Below are 21,735 nucleotides of genomic sequence, written 5' to 3' on the forward strand. Positions count from 1 at the left end.
GAGGAGGCAGGTAGCCTAGTGGTTAGAGTGTAGAGGAGGCAGGTAGTCTAGTGGTTAGAGTGTGGGGGCGGCAGGTAGCCTAGTGGTTAGAGTGTAGAGGAGGCAGGTAGCCTAGTGGTTAGAGTGTAGAGGCGGCAGGGTTGCCTTGTGGTTAGAGTGTAGAGGAGGTAGGTAGCCTAGTGGTTAGAGTGTAGAGGTGGCAGGTAACCTAGTGGTTCGAGTGTAGAGGAGGCAGGTAGTCTAGTGGTTAGAGTGTGGGGGCGGCAGGTAGCCTAGTGGTTAGAGTGTGGGGGCGGCAGGTAGCCTAGTGGTTAGAGTGTAGAGGTGGCAGGTAGCCTAGTGGTTAGAGTGTAGAGGAGGCAGGTAGTCTAGTGGTTAGAGTGTAGAGGAGGTAGGTAGCCTAGTGGTTAGAGTGTAGAGGTGGCAGGTAGCCTAGTGGTTAGTGTAGAGGAGGCAGGTAGTCTAGTGGTTAGAGTGTGGGGGCGGCAGGTAGCCTAGTGGTTAGAGTGTAGAGGAGGCAGGTAGCCTAGTGGTTAGAGTGTAGAGGTGGCAGGTAGCCTAGTCATTAGAGTGTAGAGGAGGCAGGTAGCCTAGTGGTTAGAGTGTAGAGGAGGCAGGTAGCCTAGTGGTTAGAGCGTAGAGGAGGCAGGTAGCCTAGTGGTTAGAGTGTAGAGGCGGCAGGTAGCCTAGTGGTTAGAGTGTAGAGGTGGCAGGTAGCCTAGTGGTTAGAGTGTAGAGGTGGCAGGTAGCCTAGTGGTTAGAGTGTAGAGGTGGCAGGTAGCCTAGTGGTTAGAGTGTAGAGGCGGCAGGTAGCCTAGTGGTTAGAGTGTAGAGGGGGCAGGTAGCCTAGTGGTTAGAGTGTAGAGGAGGCAGGTAGCCTAGAGGTTAGAGTGTAGAGGTGGCAGGTAGCCTAGAGGTTAGAGTGTAGAGGTGGCAGGTAGCCTAGTGGTTAGAGTGTAGAGGAGGCAGGTAGCCTAGTGGTTAGAGCGTAGAGGAGGCAAGTAGCCTAGTGGTTAGAGTGTAGAGGCAGGTAGGTAGCCTAGTGGTTAGAGTGTAGAGGAGGCAGGTAGCCTAGAGGTTAGAGTGTAGAGGTGGCAGGTAGCCTAGAGGTTAGAGTGTAGAGGTGGCAGGTAGCCTAGTGGTTAGAGTGTAGAGGAGGCAGGTAGTCTAGTGGTTAGAGTGTGGAGGAGGCAGGTAGCCTAGTGGTTAGAGTGTAGAGGAGGCAGGTAGCCTAGTGGTTAGAGTGTAGAGGTGGCAGGTAGCCTAGTGGTTAGAGTGTAGAGGAGGCAGGTAGCCTAGTGGTTAGAGCGTAGAGGAGGCAAGTAGCCTAGTGGTTAGAGTGTAGAGGAGGCAGGTAGCCTAGTGGTTAGAGTGTAGAGGTGGCAGGTAGCCTAGTGGTTAGAGTGTAGAGGAGGCAGGTAGCCTAGTGGTTAGAGTGTTGAGGAGGTAGGTAGCCTAGTGGTTAGAGTGTAGAGGAGGCAGGTAGCCTAGTGGTTAGAGTGTAGAGGTGGCAGGTAGCCTAGTGGTTAGAGTGTAGAGGAGGCAGGTAGCCTAGTGGTTAGAGTGTAGAGGAGGCAGGTAGCCTAGTGGTTAGAGTGTAGAGGAGGCAGGTAGCCTAGTGGTTAGAGTGTAGAGGTGGCAGGTAGCCTAGTGGTTAGAGTGTAGAGGTGGCAGGTAGCCTAGTGGTTAGAGTGTAGAGGAGGCAGGTAGCCTAGTGGTTAGAGTGTAGAGGAGGTAGGTAGCCTAGTGGTTAGAGTGTAGAGGAGGCAGGTAGCCTAGTGGTTAGAGCGGTGGACTAGTAACCGGAAGGTTGCAAGTTCAAACCCCCGAGCTGACAAGGTAAAAATCTGTCGTTCTGCCCCTGTTCCTAGGCCGTCATTGAAAATAAGAATTTGTTCTTAACTGACTTGCCTAGTTAAATAAAGGTAAAATATTCTTCATGGGGGAACAGATGAACAGATTTTAATAAGACTTCATGTTGTTAAAACACTGTCAGTTCCACTTTAAGATTCTGAAAATATTACATAGGAAATTGAGAAGGGGGGGGGGAATCATGTTTGTTAGTTTAATTAAGACAACCATTCTACATGGGTCACCTTTAGAAGTATATTTTAAGCTTGTTAAAACAAAAACGTCATTCATTTATAGTATTTAGAAACAAATCCAAAACAATCAAATAAACTTTCACTTTAGAACGAGGACTACAATCTACCAAATTTAGCTGGATGAGGCCAACATTTTCTTGACTCATTTTCCCCAGCAGCATTCAACGTTGACCTTTACCTACTTCCTGGTTTCCCTTGTCAGCTGATCACATTCAAATAATCTTGTCTAAAGGCCTAGACAGCCAATGAGATGCTGTCGTTTCACACCACATCCTGTATCCTGTATGATGTCACAGACCAGCAGCCTCTACCTTAGTGAACTCGTCCTCGTCTTTAATATCCAGAGCATTGTTGGCGAACTCCAGGAGCTCCTCGGCACTCTCCAAGGCGTCGCTGCTCTGGGTCAGTTGATTCTATGCAACACAGGGGAAACAAAGAGGGAAATAATGAGCTGTTACAGCACATTCAGTTCGCAGGGTTGTTTCTGTTCGAAGGCCCAATGCAGCTGTTTTTATATCAATATCAAATCCTTTCTGGGTAACAATTAAGTACCTTACTGTATGTAATAGATTTCCAAATTAATTAATACAATTCATTTCCAAACTAATTTTTTCAGCAAAAAAGTATTTCTCATGTAAGGATTTTGCCAGGACTGTCTGGGAATTGCCGAGGGGTGAGTGGAAAACTGAACATCTAATTTGATTGGTCACATGCATACATTTAGCAGATGTAGCGAAATGCTTGTGTTCCTAAGTCCAACAGTAAAGTAGTATCCCACAAACAATACACACTCATCTAAAAGTAAAAGAATGGAATTAAGAAATATATAAATATTAGATTGAGCCATGTCGGAGTGACATTGACTAAAATACAGTAGAATAGAATACAGGATATACATTTGAGATGAGTAAAGCAGTATGTAAACATTATTAAAGTGACCAGTGATTCCATGTCTATGTATATAGGGCAGCAGCCTATCAGGTGCAGGGTTGAGTAACCGGGTGGAGGCCGGCTAGTGATGGCTGTTTAACAGTCTGATGGCCTTGAGATAGAAGCTGTTTTTCAGCCTTTCGGTCCCAGCTTCGATGCACCTGTACTGACCTCGCCTTCTGGATGATAGCGGGGTGAACAGGCAGTGGCTCGGGTGGTTGATGTCCTTGATGATCTTTATGGCCTTCCTGTGACATCGGGTGTTGTAGGTGTCCTGGAGGGCAGGTAGTTTGCCCCCGGTGATGCGTTGTGCAGACCGCACCACCCTCTGGAGAGTCTTGCGGTCGCGGGCGGTGCAGTGGCCGTACCAGGCGGTGCAGTTGCTGTACCATGATATCGCTCGACAAGATGCTCTCAATTGTGCATCTGTAAACATTTGTGAGGGTTTTAGGGGCCAAGTAAAATTTCTTCAGCCTCCTGAGGTTGAAGAGGCGCTGCTGCACCTTTTTCACCACACTGTCTGTGTTGGTGAACCAAGTGATGTGTACGCCGAGGAACTTTCCAACTTTTCCACTGCGGTCTCGTCGATGTGAATAGGGGGGTGCTCCCTCTGCTGTTTCCTGAAGTCCACGATCAGCTCCTTTTGTTTTGTTGACGTTGAGGGAGGGGTTATTTTCCTGGCACCACTCTCCCAGGGCCCTCACCTAGCTGTTATTGGCAGAGAGGTTTGCTATTGGTGTATTAACCAATTGACCACATGGTGATGTCCCCAAGGGAAGCTGAAACTCCCACCCATATAAACCTGCTGATTAGACAGTCCTGAAACTCCCACCCATATAAACCTGCTGATTAGACGGTCCTGTGTAGATTGTTATTTCTTGATTGTTGCTGGTTAAAAATACAATGCTCACATTGTTTTACACTTTTTACAGTGTTAGTTTCATCAGCTGTTGTACAATATGATATTAAAAAAACGCAAGGGGAAAAAGACGGCCATTTTGACAACACTGGGCCTTTAAGATATAGTACATCTTGGTTCTCTATCTAGCTGCTGACTGCAGTGCTGTTCAATGTCCTTTTCAAAAAGGTCAAAGCTAAAAAGACAATATCCTTCCCTCTGGAAGTGCTGTGTGTTTGGCAGTCAGCCTGAAGTCTCTGCTGAGTCAGACTGAGGATGTGTCTCTGTTCCCTATATGGTGCACTACTTTTAACCAGATCCCTATGGATGGGCCCTGGTCAACAGTACTGCACTACAGTATATAGGGAATGGGGTACACTACAGTATATAGGGAATAGGGTACACTATAGTATATAGGGAATGGGGTGCACAATAGTATATAGGGAATGGGGTGCACTACAGTATATAGGGAATAGGGTACACTACAGTATATAGCGAATGGCGTGCACTATAGAATATAGGGAATAGGGTACACTACAGTATATAGGGAATGGGGTACACTACAGTATATAGGGAATAGGGTGCACTACAGTATATAGGGAATGGGGTGCACAATAGTATATAGGGAATGGGGTGCACTACAGTATATAGGGAATAGGGTACACTACAGTATATAGCGAATGGGGTGCACTATAGAATATAGGGAATAGGGTACACTACAGTATATAGGGAATAGGGTACACTACAGTATATAGGGAATGGGGTGCACTATAGTATATAGGGAATAGGGTACACTACAGTATATAGGGAATAGGGTACACTACAGTATATAGGGAATGGGGTGCACTATAGAATATAGGGAATAGGGTACACTACAGTATATAGGGAATAGGGTACACTACAGTATATAGGGAATGGGGTGCACTATAGTATATAGGGAATAGGGTGCACTATAGTATATAGAGAATGGGGTGCACTATAGTATATAGGGAATGGGGTGCACTATAGTATATAGGGTACACTACAGTATATAGGGAATAGGGTACACTACAGTATATAAGACAGCATATAGGGAAGAGGGTACACTACAGTAGATAGGGAATAGGGTACACTATAGTATATAGGACAGTATATAGGGAATAGGGTACACTACACTATATAGGGAATGGGGTACACTACAGTATATAGGGAATAGGGTACACTATAGTATATAGGACAGTATATAGGGAATAGGGTACACTACACTATATAGGGAATGGGGTACACAGGTCTTCTCATGGTCAGCTAACAGAAAGACGATCAGCTGCTACTGCTAAGTCTCCTCTCAGGTTCTTGGGACCCCAAGGAGATGGGACCAGAGAGGGGGAAACGGAACGATTACCCCAAGGAGATGGGACCAGAGAGGGGGAAATGTAAAGATTACCCCAAGGAGATGGGACCAGAGAGGGGGAAACGGAACAATTACCCCAAGGAGAGGGGACCAGAGAGGGGGAAACGGAACGATTACCCCAAGGAGAGGGGACCAGAGAGGGGGAAACGGAACGATTACCCCAAGGAGAGGGGACCAGAGAGGGGGAAACGGAACGATTACCCCAAGGAGAGAGGACCAGAGAGGGGGAAACGGAACGATTACCCCAAGGAGAGAGGACCAGAGAGGGGGAAACAGAACGATTACCCCAAGGAGAGAGGACCAGAGAGGGGGAAACAGAACGATTACCCCAAGGAGAGGGGACCAGAGAGGGGGAAACGGAACGATTACCTCAAGGAGAGAGGACCAGAGAGGGGGAAACGTAAAGATTACCCCAAGGAGAGGGGACCAGAGAGGGGGAGGAGGGGTAACAGAACACCTTCTTGGTTGGTAAAGGCTAGATAAGCTCACAGTGACACAATAACATTTTGCTTCGTCAGCTGACAGACAAACTCATAATAATGGTGAATGCTGGCAAAGCAAAGTCTAGCTCTTGGAGTGTTGAATGAAAACAAATCATTAACAACATGGTGGTCATGCTATGGTTTAGTCTTTCAAAAAGGTCGGTGCCACTGGCACGCATTTAACAACTTAGAATAAATGAAACAAAAACAGGTGTATGTTATTCTTTTAACTGATGAAAATACATGTTTTCCTGAGTCACATGATGAGACATGAGTATGCGAGTTGATACTGGGTGTGAAGTGAGTTGGATGTAACGGGAAACAGAATACCAGGCAGCGCTCACCCTCCAAAGAGGGACAATGGGGAATCTCTTATCTGGGGGTAATTTCCGACACTTTTTGTTCCTGCCCAATCGACTTAGAGAGTTGGCCAGAGAAGTGCCATAGCAGCACGATGACATCACACACACCCCAGGCTGTCTGAGAGAGTGGTGTATGGAGACACTACAACATCACACACACCCCAGGCTGTCTGAGAGAGGGGTGTATGGAGACACTACAACATCACACACACCCCAGGCTGTCTGAGAGAGGGGTGTATGGAGACACTACAACATCACACACACCCCAGGCTGTCTGAGAGAGGGGTGTATGGAGACACTACAACATCACACACACCCCATGGTGTCTGAGAGAGGGGTGTATGGAGACACTACAACATCACACACACCCCAGGCTGTCTGAGAGAGGGGTGTATGGAGACACTACAACATCACACACACCCCAGGCTGTCTGAGAGAGGGGTGTATGGAGACACTACAACATCACACACACCCCAGGCTGTCTGAGAGAGGGGTGTATGGAGACACTACAACATCACACACACCCCAGGCTGTCTGAGAGGGGTGTATGGAGACACTACAACATCACACACACCCCAGGCTGTCTGAGAGAGGGGTGTATGGAGACACTACAACATCACACACACCCCAGGCTGTCTGAGAGGGGTGTATGGAGACACTACAACATCACACACACTCCAGGCTGTCTGAGAGAGGGGTGAGAGGGGTGTATGGAGACACTACAACATCACACACACCCCAGGCTGTCAGAGAGAGGGGTAGAGGAGTGAGAGGAGTAGAGGGGTGAGAGGGGGTAGAGGGTGTCATGACGTTGGCCTCTGAGTATAGCAACCCCCCCCCCCCCCCCCCCTTGCCTCCTTCAACTAGGCTGCTGTGGTCAGAGGTCGTAAATTCCTGAGAAGACCTCAGGACACACAGTTATAGAGAGTAGTTTTTCATGGAGACAAAGGAAATCCTTCCACCTCACTGTATATGTGTGTATTTATATAGATTTATATAGATTCAACCAGACTGCTGTGGGCAGAGTGAGGTCGTAAATTCCTAAGGAAAACCTTGCCTCATGGACACACAGTTATAGAGAGTAGTTTTTCATGGAGACAAAGGAAATCCTTCCACCTCACAGAACTTGAGGTACGAACATATTTCACGTTCCGGAGAAAGTATAAAAGATCAGTGAAGAATCCAGCTACGAACTGGTCCGTTTGGAACAACTTGGGAAGCTCATGGGAGACGGTGTGGCCACATTACCATAACGCTGTTTATATAATAACCTCAGATATGAGGTTTACATCTAATTGTTGTATAAGATGAATGAGTGAGTATGATACTGTTTGAATAATGGTGTAATATGATGTTGGACTGTTTAATGAAGGAAAACACAATTCCCTTTTGATTTGAACTAAATCAGAGGACCGCCCCTGAGCCCAGTTAGGGTCAGGCATCCTGGGACAGCCCTGAGCCCAGTTAGGGTAAGACATCCTGGACCGCCCCTGAGCCCAGTTAGGGTCAGGCATCCTGGGACAGCCCTGAGCCCAGTTAGGGTAAGACATCCTGGACCGCCCCTGAGCCCAGTTAGGGTAAGACATCCTGGACCGCCCCTGAGCCCAGTTAGGGTCAGACATCCTGGACCGCCCCTGAGCCCAGTTAGGGTCAGACATCTTGGACCGCCCCTGAGCCCAGTTAGGGTCAGACATCCTGGACCGCCCCTGAGCCCAGTTAGGGTCAGACATCCTGGACCGCCCCTGAGCCCAGTTAGGGTCAGACATCCTGGACCGCCCCTGAGCCCAGTTAGGGTCAGACATCTTGGACCGCCCCTGAGCCCAGTTAGGGTCAGACATCCTGGACCGCCCCTGAGCCCAGTTAGGGTCAGGCATCCTGGGACAGCCCTGAGCCCAGTTAGGGTCAGACATCCTGGACCGCCCCTGAGCCCAGTTAGGGTCAGACATCCTGGACCGCCCCTGAGCCCAGTTAGGGTCAGACATCCTGGACCGCCCCTGAGCCCAGTTAGGGTCAGACATCCTGGACCGCCCCTGAGCCCAGTTAGGGTCAGACATCCTGGACCGCCCCTGAGCCCAGTTAGGGTCAGACATCCTGGACCGCCCCTGAGCCCAGTTAGGGTCAGACATCCTGGACCGCCCCTGAGCCCAGTTAGGGTCAGACATCCTGGACCGCCCCTGAGCCCAGTTAGGGTCAGACATCTTGGACCGCCCCTGAGCCCAGTTAGGGTCAGACATCCTGGACCGCCCCTGAGCCCAGTTAGGGTCAGACATCCTGGACCGCCCCTGAGCCCAGTTAGGGTCAGACATCCTGGACCGCCCCTGAGCCCAGTTAGGGTCAGACATCCTGGACCGCCCCTGAGCCCAGTTAGGGTCAGACATCCTGGACCGCCCCTGAGCCCAGTTAGGGTCAGACATCCTGGACCGCCCCTGAGCCCAGTTAGGGTCAGACATCCTGGACCGCCCCTGAGCCCAGTTAGGGTCAGACATCCTGGACCGCCCCTGAGCCCAGTTAGGGTCAGACATCCTGGACCGCCCCTGAGCCCAGTTAGGGTCAGACATCCTGGACCGCCCCTGAGCCCAGTTAGGGTCAGACATCCTGGGCCGCCCCTGAGCCCAGTTAGGATCAGACATCCTGGACCGCCCCTGAGCCCAGTTAGGGTCAGACATCCTGGACCGCCCCTGAGCCCAGTTAGGGTCAGACATCCTGGGACAGACCTTTTCTGCCATTCCGAATAAAACCCAACTGAGAAATTATCGTCAGATGTTTCTCTCAATCACGGGAGTACAAAGGTTGCAGACCATTGCTGAATCTTTTAACCATACCACGTGGTTAAATTCTTAGACTATCGATACCGACAGAATGAGAACAAGTCTTTGATACTAATTACTAGTTTGCAACTAGGAATTCGGTATCATTGAACGCGAAGAACGACAACCGCCGAAACACCCATTCTATAACGAATGTCACTTTGAACTATCCCCTCTAACCAAGACAGAGAGAGAGATACAACCCATATTTATGCTTATTTATTTTATCTTGTGTCCTTTAACCATTTGTACATTGTTAAAACACTGTATATATATATACATATGACATTTGTAATGTCTTTATTGTTTTGAAACTTCTGTATGTGTAATGTTTACAGTTCATTTTTATTGTTTATTTCACTTTATATATTCACTTTATATATTATCTACCTCACTTGCTTTGGCAATGTTAACACATGTTTCCCATGCCAATAAAGCCCTTGAATTGAATTTAATTGAATTGAGAGGGAGAATTCTACAAAATACTTTTCACCAGCGATCAAGACGACACACTGAGTGTAAATATATATATATATATATATATATTGATTGCAATTGTCCCTGAATGAGTGAGTGTTCATGTGTAAAGAGTTAGCATTTTAATTGTTATAATTATCACTCTGTAGTGACTTCTTAGTCGACCCCCTTTTGTCTAACAAGCCGCCATGCTGGTTCAGCCCACTAGGGCACATTCTCCTATCATTACATTTAACTTTGTTTGTTTATTTATGCATTTCTGTGAATTACTTAGTTAGTAATAAATAAATGATTTAAGACAATTGATGTATGGATGACTCATAGTGAAGACTGGGTTCGTGCAAATAACCAACAATTTACGACGTTTGGAATGAGACTAACGTGAGGTAGAGTAAATAATTCATTAATTCGAAGACTAATTGATCAGAAAAAATATCTGAAAAGTTATTTTAGGAAATGATAACTTTGTAATCTGAATATTTTTCCTTGGTGCCCCAATTTCATAGTTAATTAGTTACGTAGTTAATCAGATAAAAAACTATCAGTCTTCAGTTAATGATAGTACAGACACGACAAGGGTAGATGGGGTAGAGGGGTGAGAGGGGGTAGAGGGGTGAGAGGGGGTAGAGGGGTGAGAGGGGGTAGAGGGTTGAGAGGGGGTAGAGGGGGTAGAGGGGTGAGAGGGGGTAGAGGGGTGAGAGGGGGTAGAGGGGTGAGAGGGGGTAGAGGGGTGTATGGAGACACTACAACAACATGATGGAAGATAATTTTGGGGTAAAAATAAATAATTAACAATCAGACTGTTTTTACCAATCAGAATGAAAAATGCCCTGTAATGTTTAAAGTGTTCTCTCTTCTATTCTGTCATGTTAAATGTGTTATGGACTTTAAATGTGTGTTTTGCCATTCTTAGTCAATTCTGAATTTATTCAGTTGTATCTGTGAGCAAGAATAAATAAACCCAAACAAGCTCAACACCCATAACTCACAAACACACACACACACCAGGGCTGACACCAGATACACACACACCAGGGCTGACACCAGATACACACACACCAGGGCTGACACCACACACACACACACACACACACACACACACACACACACACACACACACACACACACACACACACACCAGGGCTGATGCCAGATACACACACACCAGGGCTGATGCCAGATACACACACAGACCAGGGCTGATGCCAGATGCACACACACACCAGGGCTGATGCCAGATACACACACCAGGGCTGATGCCAGATACACACACCAGGGCTGATGCCAGATACACACACACACACACACACCAGGGTTGATGCCAGATACACACACACCAGGGCTGACGCCAGATACACACACACACACCAGGGCTGATGCCAGATACACACACACCAGGGCTGACGCCAGATACACACACACCAGGGCTGACGCCAGATACACACACACCAGGGCTGACGCCAGATACACACACACCAGGGCTGACGCCAGATACACACACACACACACCAGGGCTGATGCCAGATACACACACACACCAGGGCTGATGCCAGATACACACACACCAGGGCTGACGCCAGATACACACACACCAGGGCTGACGCCAGATACACACACACCAGGGCTGACGCCAGATACACACACACACACACCAGGGCTGATGCCAGATACACACACACACCAGGGCTGATGCCAGATACACACACACCAGGGCTGACGCCAGATACACACACACCAGGGCTGACGCCAGATACACACACACACACCAGGGCTGATGCCAGATACACACACACCAGGGCTGACGCCAGATACACACACACCAGGGCTGACGCCAGATACACACACACCAGGGCTGACGCCAGATACACACACACCAGGGCTGATGCCAGATACACACACACACACCAGGGCTGATGCCAGATACACACACACCAGAGCTGACGCCAGATACACACACACCAGGGCTGACGCCAGATACACACACACCAGGGCTGACGCCAGATACACACACACCAGGGCTGACGCCAGATACACACACACACCAGGGCTGACGCCAGATACACACACCAGGGCTGATGCCAGATACACCAGGGCTGATGCCAAATACACCAGGGCTGATGCCAGATACACACACACCAGGACTGACGCCAGATACACACACACACACCAGGGCTGATGCCAGATACACACACACCAGGGCTGACGCCAGATACACACACACCAGGGCTGACGCCAGATACACACACACCAGGGCTGACGCCAGATACACACACACCAGGGCTGACGCCAGATACACACACACACACACCAGGGCTGATGCCAGATACACACACACACCAGGGCTGATGCCAGATACACACACACCAGGGCTGACGCCAGATACACACACACCAGGGCTGACGCCAGATACACACACACCAGGGCTGACGCCAGATACACACACACACACACCAGGGCTGATGCCAGATACACACACACACCAGGGCTGATGCCAGATACACACACACCAGGGCTGACGCCAGATACACACACACCAGGGCTGACGCCAGATACACACACACACACCAGGGCTGATGCCAGATACACACACACCAGGGCTGACGCCAGATACACACACACCAGGGCTGACGCCAGATACACACACACCAGGGCTGACGCCAGATACACACACACCAGGGCTGATGCCAGATACACACACACACACCAGGGCTGATGCCAGATACACACACACCAGAGCTGACGCCAGATACACACACACCAGGGCTGACGCCAGATACACACACACCAGGGCTGACGCCAGATACACACACACCAGGGCTGACGCCAGATACACACACACACCAGGGCTGACGCCAGATACACACACCAGGGCTGATGCCAGATACACCAGGGCTGATGCCAAATACACCAGGGCTGATGCCAGATACACACACACCAGGACTGACGCCAGATACACACACACACACCAGGGCTGATGCCAGATACACACACACCAGGGCTGACGCCAGATACACACACACCAGGGCTGACGCCAGATACACCAGGACTGACGCCAGATACACACACACACACCAGGGCTGATGCCAGATACACACACACCAGGGCTGACGCCAGATACACACACACCAGGGCTGACGCCAGATACACACACACCAGGGCTGACGCCAGATACACCAGGGCTGACGCCAGATACACACACACCAGGGCTGACGCCAGATACACCAGGGCTGATGCCAGATACACACGCCACAGGAGCCTCCCAGGTATTACATTCACTACTGTACACAAGAGACAAATCCTCTCAGTCTGTAGTATGTCACTGGGACATGAGACAAATCCTCTTAGTCTGTAGTATGTCACTGGGACATGAGACAAATCCTCTCAGTCTGTAGTATGTCACTGGGACATGAGACACATCCTCTCAGTCTGTAGTATGTCACTGGGACATGAGACAAGTCCTCTCAGTCTGTAGTATGTCACTGGGACATGAGACAAGTCCTCTCAGTCTGTAGTATGTCACTGGGACATGATAAAGTAGTAGGCTGTCTGTTGATCCCTGTAGCTCCTAGGATTTACAGACCTATTCCTGTGTGTTGGGGTTTGGGTTAAGGTTGGGTTTAGGGTCAGGTACCTGTAGCTCGTGAGCCTTCTGGCCCCTTCCTGTTTGATGGTGTTGGGTTAGGGTCAGGGGTCAGGTACTTGTAGCTCGTGAGCCTTCTGGCCCCTTCCTGTTTGATGGTGTTGGGTTAGGGGTTAGGGGTCAGGTACCTGTAGCTCGTGAGCTTTCTGGCCCCTTCCTGTTTGATGGTGTTGGGTTAGGGGTTAGGGGTCAGGTACTTGTAGCTTGTGAGTTTTCTGGCCCCTTCCTGTTTGATGGTGTTGGGTTAGGGGTCAGGTACCTGTAGCTCGTGAGCCTTCTGGCCCCTTCCTGTTTGATGGTGTTGGGTTAGGGGTTAGGGGTCAGGTACCTGTAGCTCGTGAGCCTTCTGGACCCTTCCTGTTTGATGGTGTTGGGTTAGGGGTTAGGGGTCAGGTACCTGTAGCTCGTGAGCCTTCTGGCCCCTTCCTGTTTGATGGTGTTGGGTTAGGGGTCAGGTACCTGTAGCTCGTGAGCCTTCTTGGCCCCTTCCTGTTTGATGGTGTTGGGTCAGGGGTCAGGTACCTGTAGTTCCTGTGTCTTCTTGGCCCCTTCCATTTTGATGCTGTTGGGTTAGGGGTCAGGGGTCAGGTACCTGTAGCTCGTGAACCTTCTTGGCCCCTTCCTGTTTGATGGTGTTGGGTTAGGGGTTAGGGGTCAGGTACCTGTATTTCCTGTGTCTTCTTGGCCCCTTCCTGTTTGATGGTGTTGATCATGCTCTCCTTCATCTCAACCAGGATGGTGAATAACCTGTCAAACTCCTCCTCCAGGTCGGACACCACCTGTGTGGAGTTCACCTGTCACAATCACACATATTGATTCATCTCTGCACCCAGAATCAATCTCTGCCTCACTATTCTATAGATTAACATTTCATATTTTATGATTTGATTGATTAATATGGCATATTTGGAAGTTACTGTACAAAATTGTGATTTCCCGGTTAATATTGCTTTATGTTGTGCTTAATGTAATTACATCCATTGTGAGTGTTATTATGTGTCTTACCTGGACACCGGCCAGAGAGTGACTAAGTGTTTCCATGAAGTTATGGAGGTCCTCATTTTTATTGGCCAACGTGGTTATTATCCTTTGTAGGGCCTCCTGAAAGACAGACACATTCAAATACATTGAAAATCCATCAATACATCGGCCTACTATTGTATTTCAGGCTAATCAATCACATGTTCAAATTGCTTGTCAGGTTTGTTTCCGTGTTAGAAGTTCACTCATGACTAGCTATGTTCAGGACCCTGACTGACTGACTGTCCTCTAGGTTGCTACCATATGGCTCCTGCCCTGCCTCAGGCATAGGGAGAAATGGGACTGTGACTTCCTTACCATCATCAGAAGTGTCAGACAGTCAGAATCCACACAACAGGATTACAATAAGGTGGCCAGACTAGTGTGATGCAAAAGACAACGAGTAACTGATTATCAGGAAGTATACTAGCCGGTATAAGAACCTAGGTCTGGACCCCTCGTCCACTGTTTTGTCCATACAGATTTACAGTGTGAGACAGAGACAATCTCTACCATGGTACCTAGCCAGGGCACTTCCAGCCACACAGCCAGGGCACCTCCAGCCAACCAGTCAGGGAACCTACAGCCAACCAGTCAGGGAACCTCCAGCCAACCAGCCAGGGAACCTCCAGCCAACCAGCCAGGGAACCTCCAGCCAACCAGCCAGGGCACCTCCAGCCAACCAGCCAGGGCACCTCCAGCCAACCAGCCAGGGCACCTCCAGCCAACCAGCCAGGGAACCTCCAGCCAACCAGCCAGGGAACCTCCAGCCAACCAGCCAGGGAACCTCCAGCCAGGGCACATTCAGCCAGGGAACCTCCAGCCAACCAGCCAGGGCACCTCCAGCCTCCCAGCCAGGGCACCTCCAGCCAGGGCACCTCCAGCCTCCCAGCCAGGGAACCTCCAGCCAGGGCACCTCCAGCCTCCCAGCCAGGGAACCTCCAGCCAGGGCACCTCCAGCCTCCCAGCCAGGGCACCTCCAGCCAGGGCACCTCCAGCCTCCCAGCCAGGGCACCTCCAGCCTCCCAGCCAGGGCACCTCCAGCCTCCCAGCCAGGGCACCTCCAGCCAGGGCACCTCCAGCCAGGGCACCTCCAGCCTCTCAGCCAGGGCACCTCCAGCCACACCTACAGCCAGGGCATCTCCAGCCTCCCAGCCAGGGCACCTCCAGCCAGGGCACCTCCAGCCAGGGCACCTCCAGGCTTCATCGGCTGCGTTTCTGTACCGGCTGTCAGTGGCAGATTCAGGATCAGCACATGCAGTTCCACTAGTCATTTAAAGCCCGGTGCTGTGTGTAGAGAGCTGACAAGCATTCTGTTGAACTATGGCCGCACATAGTCCAGGCTACACATGATTTGTATAAATTTGCCCTAATTTTTCCTGTGTTTCTATAAAATGGAGTCATATTCAGTAACCCACATTATGATGAAATCAGCCTAAAGGCTGGTTGTGAATGGCCTACATAACAAGTCATGCTGAAACTTCACAACTGCTCGACTCTCTACTTGGACTGCCTAGGGAATGGGAACCGTGGTCTTTGTACTGTCTTCTATGTGGGTGGGTATCTGGCACCAACGCAGTGCCTGGGAACCGTATTCTTTATATAGTGCACAGGGGTCACGTTCATGGAAAAAGAACCCATGAGCAACAACTTGTGATGTTTATAAGGAGCATATCAAATTGGGTGTCAAATGAACGATATGAGTTTATATATTGTTTTTTTTGGGGGGGGGATAAGGCGTAGAGATATTTGTTCAACTGTGTTGCATCTTAAAAAGGGGACATAAAAAAAATGGTCTTAGATTTCTGGTCAAACAGAAGGAAAATGAGTCTTAGAAATCCAAACATCACCAGAAAATACATCAAAACACCATCGTGTTGAAGACCCCTGACATCAAAACACCATCGTGTTGAAGACCCCTGACATCAAAACACCATGTTGAAGACCCCTGACATCAAAACACCATGTTGAAGACCCCTGACATCAAAACACCATGTTGAAGACCCCTGACATCAAAACACCATCATGATAAAGACCCCTGACATCAAAACACCATGTTGAAGACCCCTGACATCAAAACACCATGTTGAAGACACCTGACATCAAAACACCATCATGATAAAGACCCCTGACATCAAAACACCATGTTGAAGACCCCTGACATCAAAACACCATCATGTTGAAGACCCCTGACATCAAAACACCATGTTGAAGACCCCTGACATCAAAACACCATGTTGAAGACCCCTGACATCAAAACACCATGTTGAAGACCCCTGACATCAAAACACCATGTTGAAGACCCCTGACATCAAAACACCATCATGATAAAGACCCCTGACATCAAAACACCATGTTGAAGACCCCTGACATCAAAACACCATCATGTTGAAGACCCCTGACATCAAAACACCATGTTGAAGACCCCTGACATCAAAACACCATCATGTTGAAGACCCCTGACATCAAAACACCATGTTGAAGACCCCTGACATCAAAACACCATGTTGAAGACCCCTGACATCAAAACACCATCATGTTGAAGACCCCTGACATCAAAACACCATCATGTTGAAGACCCCTGACATCACAACACCATGTTGAAGACCCCTGACATCAAAACACCATCGTGTTGAAGACCCCTGACATCAAAACACCATGTTGAAGACCCTGACATCAAAACACCATGTTGAAGACCCCTGACATCAAAACACCATGTTGAAGACCCCTGACATCAAAACACCATGTTGAAGACCCCTGACATCAAAACACCATGTTCAAATCAAATCAAATCAAATCAAATTTTATTTGTCACATACACATGGTTAGCAGATGTTAATGCGAGTGTAGCGAAATGCTTGTGCTTCTAGTTCCGACAATGCAGTAATAACAAGTAATCTAACTAACAATTCCAAAACTACTGTCTTGTACACAGTGTAAGGGGATAAAGAATATGTACATAAGGATATATGAATGAGTGATGGTACAGAGCAGCATAGGCAAGATACAGTAGATGGTATCGGGTACAGTATGTACAAATGAGATGAGTATGTAAACAAAGTGGCATAGTATAGTATAAAGTGGCTAGTGATACATGTATTACATAAGGATACCGTCGATGATATAGAGTACAGTATATACGTATGCATATGAGATGAATAATGTAGGGAGAAGACCCCTGACATCAAAACACCATGTTGAAGACCCCTGACATCAAAACACCATGTTGAAGACCCCTGACATCAAAACACCATGTTGAAGACACCTGACATCAAAACACCATGTTGAAGACCCCTGCCAACTAATATCAACACTTAGATTTCCATTTAAGAAACATTGCCTTGTAATTCTGTTACCAAAAACCCAAATACTGTATTTTTAAGATATTTTCTAACTTCTCTCCCTCAGGAGGGAGGAAAAAGTCCACAGAAGTAACAAGTAAAGCTAGACCTACCAATTAGTTAGTGTATTTACTAATATACATTTTTATTTATTAAAATTCTTAATTCTGATACCAAATCGGTAACAGAATAACAGACCAATCAGTAATGGTATTACTGCAATTGAACTAGCTACAGTGGGAACTCATAGTGTCTCCTGCTACTGTCCTCCCTTCCTCGGTACTGAAATCTACTGAACTGTACTACTGTACTGAACTGTACTACTGTACTGAAATCTACTGTACTGAACTGAACTACTGTACTGAAATCTACTACTGAACTGTACTACTGTACTGAAATCTACTGAACTGTACTACTGTACTGAAATCTACTGAACTGTACTGAAATCTACTGAACTGTACTACTGTACTGAACTGTACTGAAATCTACTGAACTGTACTGAAATCTACTGAACTGTACTACTGTACTGAACTGTACTGAAATCTAGTGAACAGTTGCCATCACCTGCTCCAGAGTTCATGTCAACACATGGAAAAAATAAGGACTACAGCACTAGTTATGGTTCCGTCTCCTTTATGACCCCACTCCTGTCATTGCATCAGTGTACAGATGAATTGCAATTAATTACAAAGTACCTCTTTGCCATGCAAATGAACTGAAACCCCAAACCAGTACACCAGTCAGGAATGGCAGCAGGCAGGTGTGAGTGCATCTGCACGCACAGTGAGGCGAAGACTTTTGGAGGATGGCCCGGTGTCAAGAAGGGCAGCAAAGAAGCCACTTCTCTCCAGGAAAAACATCAGGGACAGACTGATATTCTCCAAAAGGTAAAGGGGTTGGACTGCTGAGGACTGGGGTAAAGTCATTTTCTCTGATGAATCCCCTTTCCGATTGTTTGGGGCATCCGGAAAAAAGCTTGTCCGGAGAAGACAAGGTGAGCGCTACCATCAGTCCTGTGTCATGCCAACAGTAAAGCATCCTGAGACCATTCATGTGTGGGGTTGCTTCTCAGCCAAGGGAGTGGCTCAATCACAATTTTGCCTAAGAACACAGCCATGAATAAAGAATGGTACCAACACATCCTCCGAGAGCAACTTCTCCAAACCATCCAGGAACAGTTTGGCGACGAACAATGCCTTTTCCAGAATGATGGAGCACCTTGCCATAAGGCAAAAGTAATAACTAAGTGGCTCAGGGAACAAAAAAACATCGATATTTTGGGTCCATGGCCAGGAAACTCCCCAGACCTTAATCCCATTGAGAACTTGTGGTCAATCCTCAAGAGGCGGGTGAACAAACAAAAACCCACAAATTCTGACAAACTCCAAGCATTGATTATGCAAGAATGGGCTGCCATCAGTCAGGATGTGGCCCAGAAGTTAATTGACAGCGTGCCAGGACAGATTGCAGAGGTCTTGAAAAAGAAGGGTCAACACTGCAAATATTGACTCTTTGCATCAACTTCATGTAATTGTCAATAAAAGCCTTCGACACTTATGAAATGCTTGTAATTATACTTCAGTATTCCATAGTAACATCTGACAAAAATATCTAAAGACACTGAAGCAGCGAACTTTGTGGAAATTAATATTTGTGTCATTCTGAAAACTTTGGGCCACGACTGTAAACGGTCAATATTGCCTATCTGAAAGAACTGCAATGGAAATAAGCCTTAGGGGTCTAAATGAATCAAAATGTTAATTTGTATTTCATTGTGACGCATCATATTATTATGGGCGTCAGGAATCATAACTCTCTGAAAAACATAAACCTTTAGGGTTATATTATGTATTCATTACATTCTGTGTAGGTTAGCTAATATGGTCAATGGATTATGCATGTTAATGGAGCCCACAGTACATGGTCAGCCTATAGACAGTCTAAGATACCCACACACAGCAATGTATACTGTATGTTAATTATTGATGAAGGCTAGTCATTGAGGGGCATTTGGGATGTGTAATCTCCAGCCCTATGTTTGGGCATTTTGTATCTGTATGTTATGTCATGTGTGAGCGAGCGAGCGACCAAGCAAGTGAGCAACATGACATGATTAGGCAGATTTGAGGATCAGGCTTCACTTCTATTTAAAACTGCTGCACGACACTAGGGACAGAGTATTAGTATATATGATTATACATAACCCTACCGGGTCGTTCCTTAACCCTGCCGGGTCGTTCCTTAACCCTACCGGGTCGTTCCTTAACCCTGCCGGGTCGCTCCATAACCATACCGGGTCGCTGCATAACCCTACCGGGTCGTTCCATAACCCTGCCGGGTCGTTCCTTAACCCTGCCGGGTCGTTCCATAACCCTACCGGGTCGTTCCTTAACCCTACCGGGTCGCTCCATAACCCTGCCGGGTCGCTCCATAACCCTACCGGGTCGCTCCATAACCCTACCGGGTCGTTCCATAACCCTGCCGGGTCGCTCCATAACCCTACCGGGTCGCTCCATAACCCTACCGGGTCGTTCCATAACCCTACCGGGTCGTTCCATAACCCTACCGGGTCGTTCCTTAACCCTGCCGGGTCGTTCCTTAACCCTACCGGGTCGTTCCTTAACCCTGCCGGGTCGTTCCATAACCCTTCCGGGTCGTTCCTTAACCCTACCGGGTCGCTCCATAACCCTACCGGGTGGTTCCTTAACCCTACCGGGTCGCTCCATAACCCTACCGGGTCGTTCCATAACCCTACCGGGTCGCTCCATAACCCTACCGGGTCGCTCCATAACCCTACCGGGTCGTTCCATAACCCTACCGGGTTGTTCCATAACCCTACCGGGTCGTTCCTTAACCCTGCCGGGTCGTTCCTTAACCCTACCGGGTCGTTCCATAACCCTACCGGGTCGTTCCTTAACCCTACCGGGTCGCTCCATTACCCTACCGGGTCGCTCCATAACCCTACCGGGTCGCTCCATAACCCTACCGGGTCGCTCCATAACCCTACTGGGTCGTTCCTTAACCCTGCCGGGTCGCTCCATAACCCTACCGGGTCGCTCCACCTCAAAAAGCAAAAGAAAGCACTGACACCCACCATCTCAGATGATTCTGAAATCGGTTCTGTAGTTAATAAAAGATACGAGTAGCATTCCTGAAACATTATTTTGTTGAAATATAATTTGATCTCTGAAAAATTAAGCAAATTGATTGCACCAAGATTGACAATTTTAATTGATAGGATTCAGATCATATTCAATATTAGTACCCAACATCTGATTTGGACCAAACTTCTTCCTACCAATGAGTAAGACAAGAAGAAACCAAAGAAACGGTAAAAAGCCACCTACACACCCCACACCAATCGGCTACTCCACGGTAAAATACTGACTGTCCAGGGAAAACTTCAAAATGCAGAACCCTAAATGACAGAGCACAAGCAGGGTGGGGGGTGGTTTGAAAAGTGAAGGAAAAGGGTGGTTTGATTCCACTGAAAGAGCTAAAACAAAGGAATTGATAGGTGCCTTTCCTGGGCACTGTAGGTTTTCAAACAACATGCAAAACATTGATGCAACTCACAACCCAGGCAAACAAACTAAATCCATGTGAAATCAAATGGAACTCTAACTGGCTTTTACCTAAGATTGATAACTCTTTAAAAAGCTAATTCAGATAGAGAGTGTTATACAGCATTAATCTCTCTCTCTCTCTAACAGTTACAATAGACCTGTACCACTGGGTGACCTCTCTCTCTCTCTAACAGTTACAATAGACCTGTACCACGGTGTGACCTCTCACTCTCTCTCTAACAGTTATTATAGACCTGTACCACGGTGTGACCTCTCTCTCTCTCTAACAGTTGTAATAGACCTGTACCACTGGGTGACCTCTCTCTCTCTCTCTAACAGTTGTAATAGACCTGTACCACGGTGTGACCTCTCTCTCTCTAACAGTTGTAATAGACCTGTACCACGGTGTGACCTCTCTCTCTCTCTAACAGTTGTAATAGACCTGTACCACGGTGTGACCTCTCTCTCTCTCTAACAGTTGTAATAGACCTGTACCACGGTGTGACCTCTATCTCTAACAGTTATTATAGACCTGTACCAGTGTGACCTCTCTCTCTAACAGTTGTAATAGACCTGTACCACGGTGTGACCTCTCTCTCTCTAACAGTTATAATAGACCTGTACCAGTGTGACCTCTCTCTCTAATAGTTATAATAGACCTGTACCACGGTGTGACCTCTCTCTCTCTCTCTAACAGTTGTAATAGACCTGTACCAG

The 21,735-nt window shown here is 48.0% G+C and overlaps 1 protein-coding gene across 4 annotated transcripts in view; it reads right to left on the bottom strand.

Moving 5' to 3' along the window:
* Positions 1–21,735, bottom strand: part of LOC139408259 (FSD1-like protein) — a 77,922-nt gene that overhangs the window by 48,751 nt on the left and 7,436 nt on the right. For 3 of the 4 annotated variants that reach the window (XM_071151941.1, XM_071151944.1, XM_071151942.1), the window contains exons 2-4: positions 14,097–14,192; positions 13,754–13,885; positions 2,417–2,518 (exon numbers count right to left, since the gene is read on the bottom strand). In XM_071151941.1, the coding sequence (XP_071008042.1) occupies positions 2,417–2,518; positions 13,754–13,885; positions 14,097–14,192 (330 nt within the window). The remainder of the gene's footprint in view (positions 1–2,416; positions 2,519–13,753; positions 13,886–14,096; positions 14,193–21,735) is intronic. The other variant, XM_071151943.1, reaches the window with a different exon arrangement.

This window comes from Oncorhynchus clarkii, chromosome 5 (assembly GCF_045791955.1).
Source record: "Oncorhynchus clarkii lewisi isolate Uvic-CL-2024 chromosome 5, UVic_Ocla_1.0, whole genome shotgun sequence".
Lineage (NCBI taxonomy): Eukaryota > Metazoa > Chordata > Actinopteri > Salmoniformes > Salmonidae > Oncorhynchus > Oncorhynchus clarkii.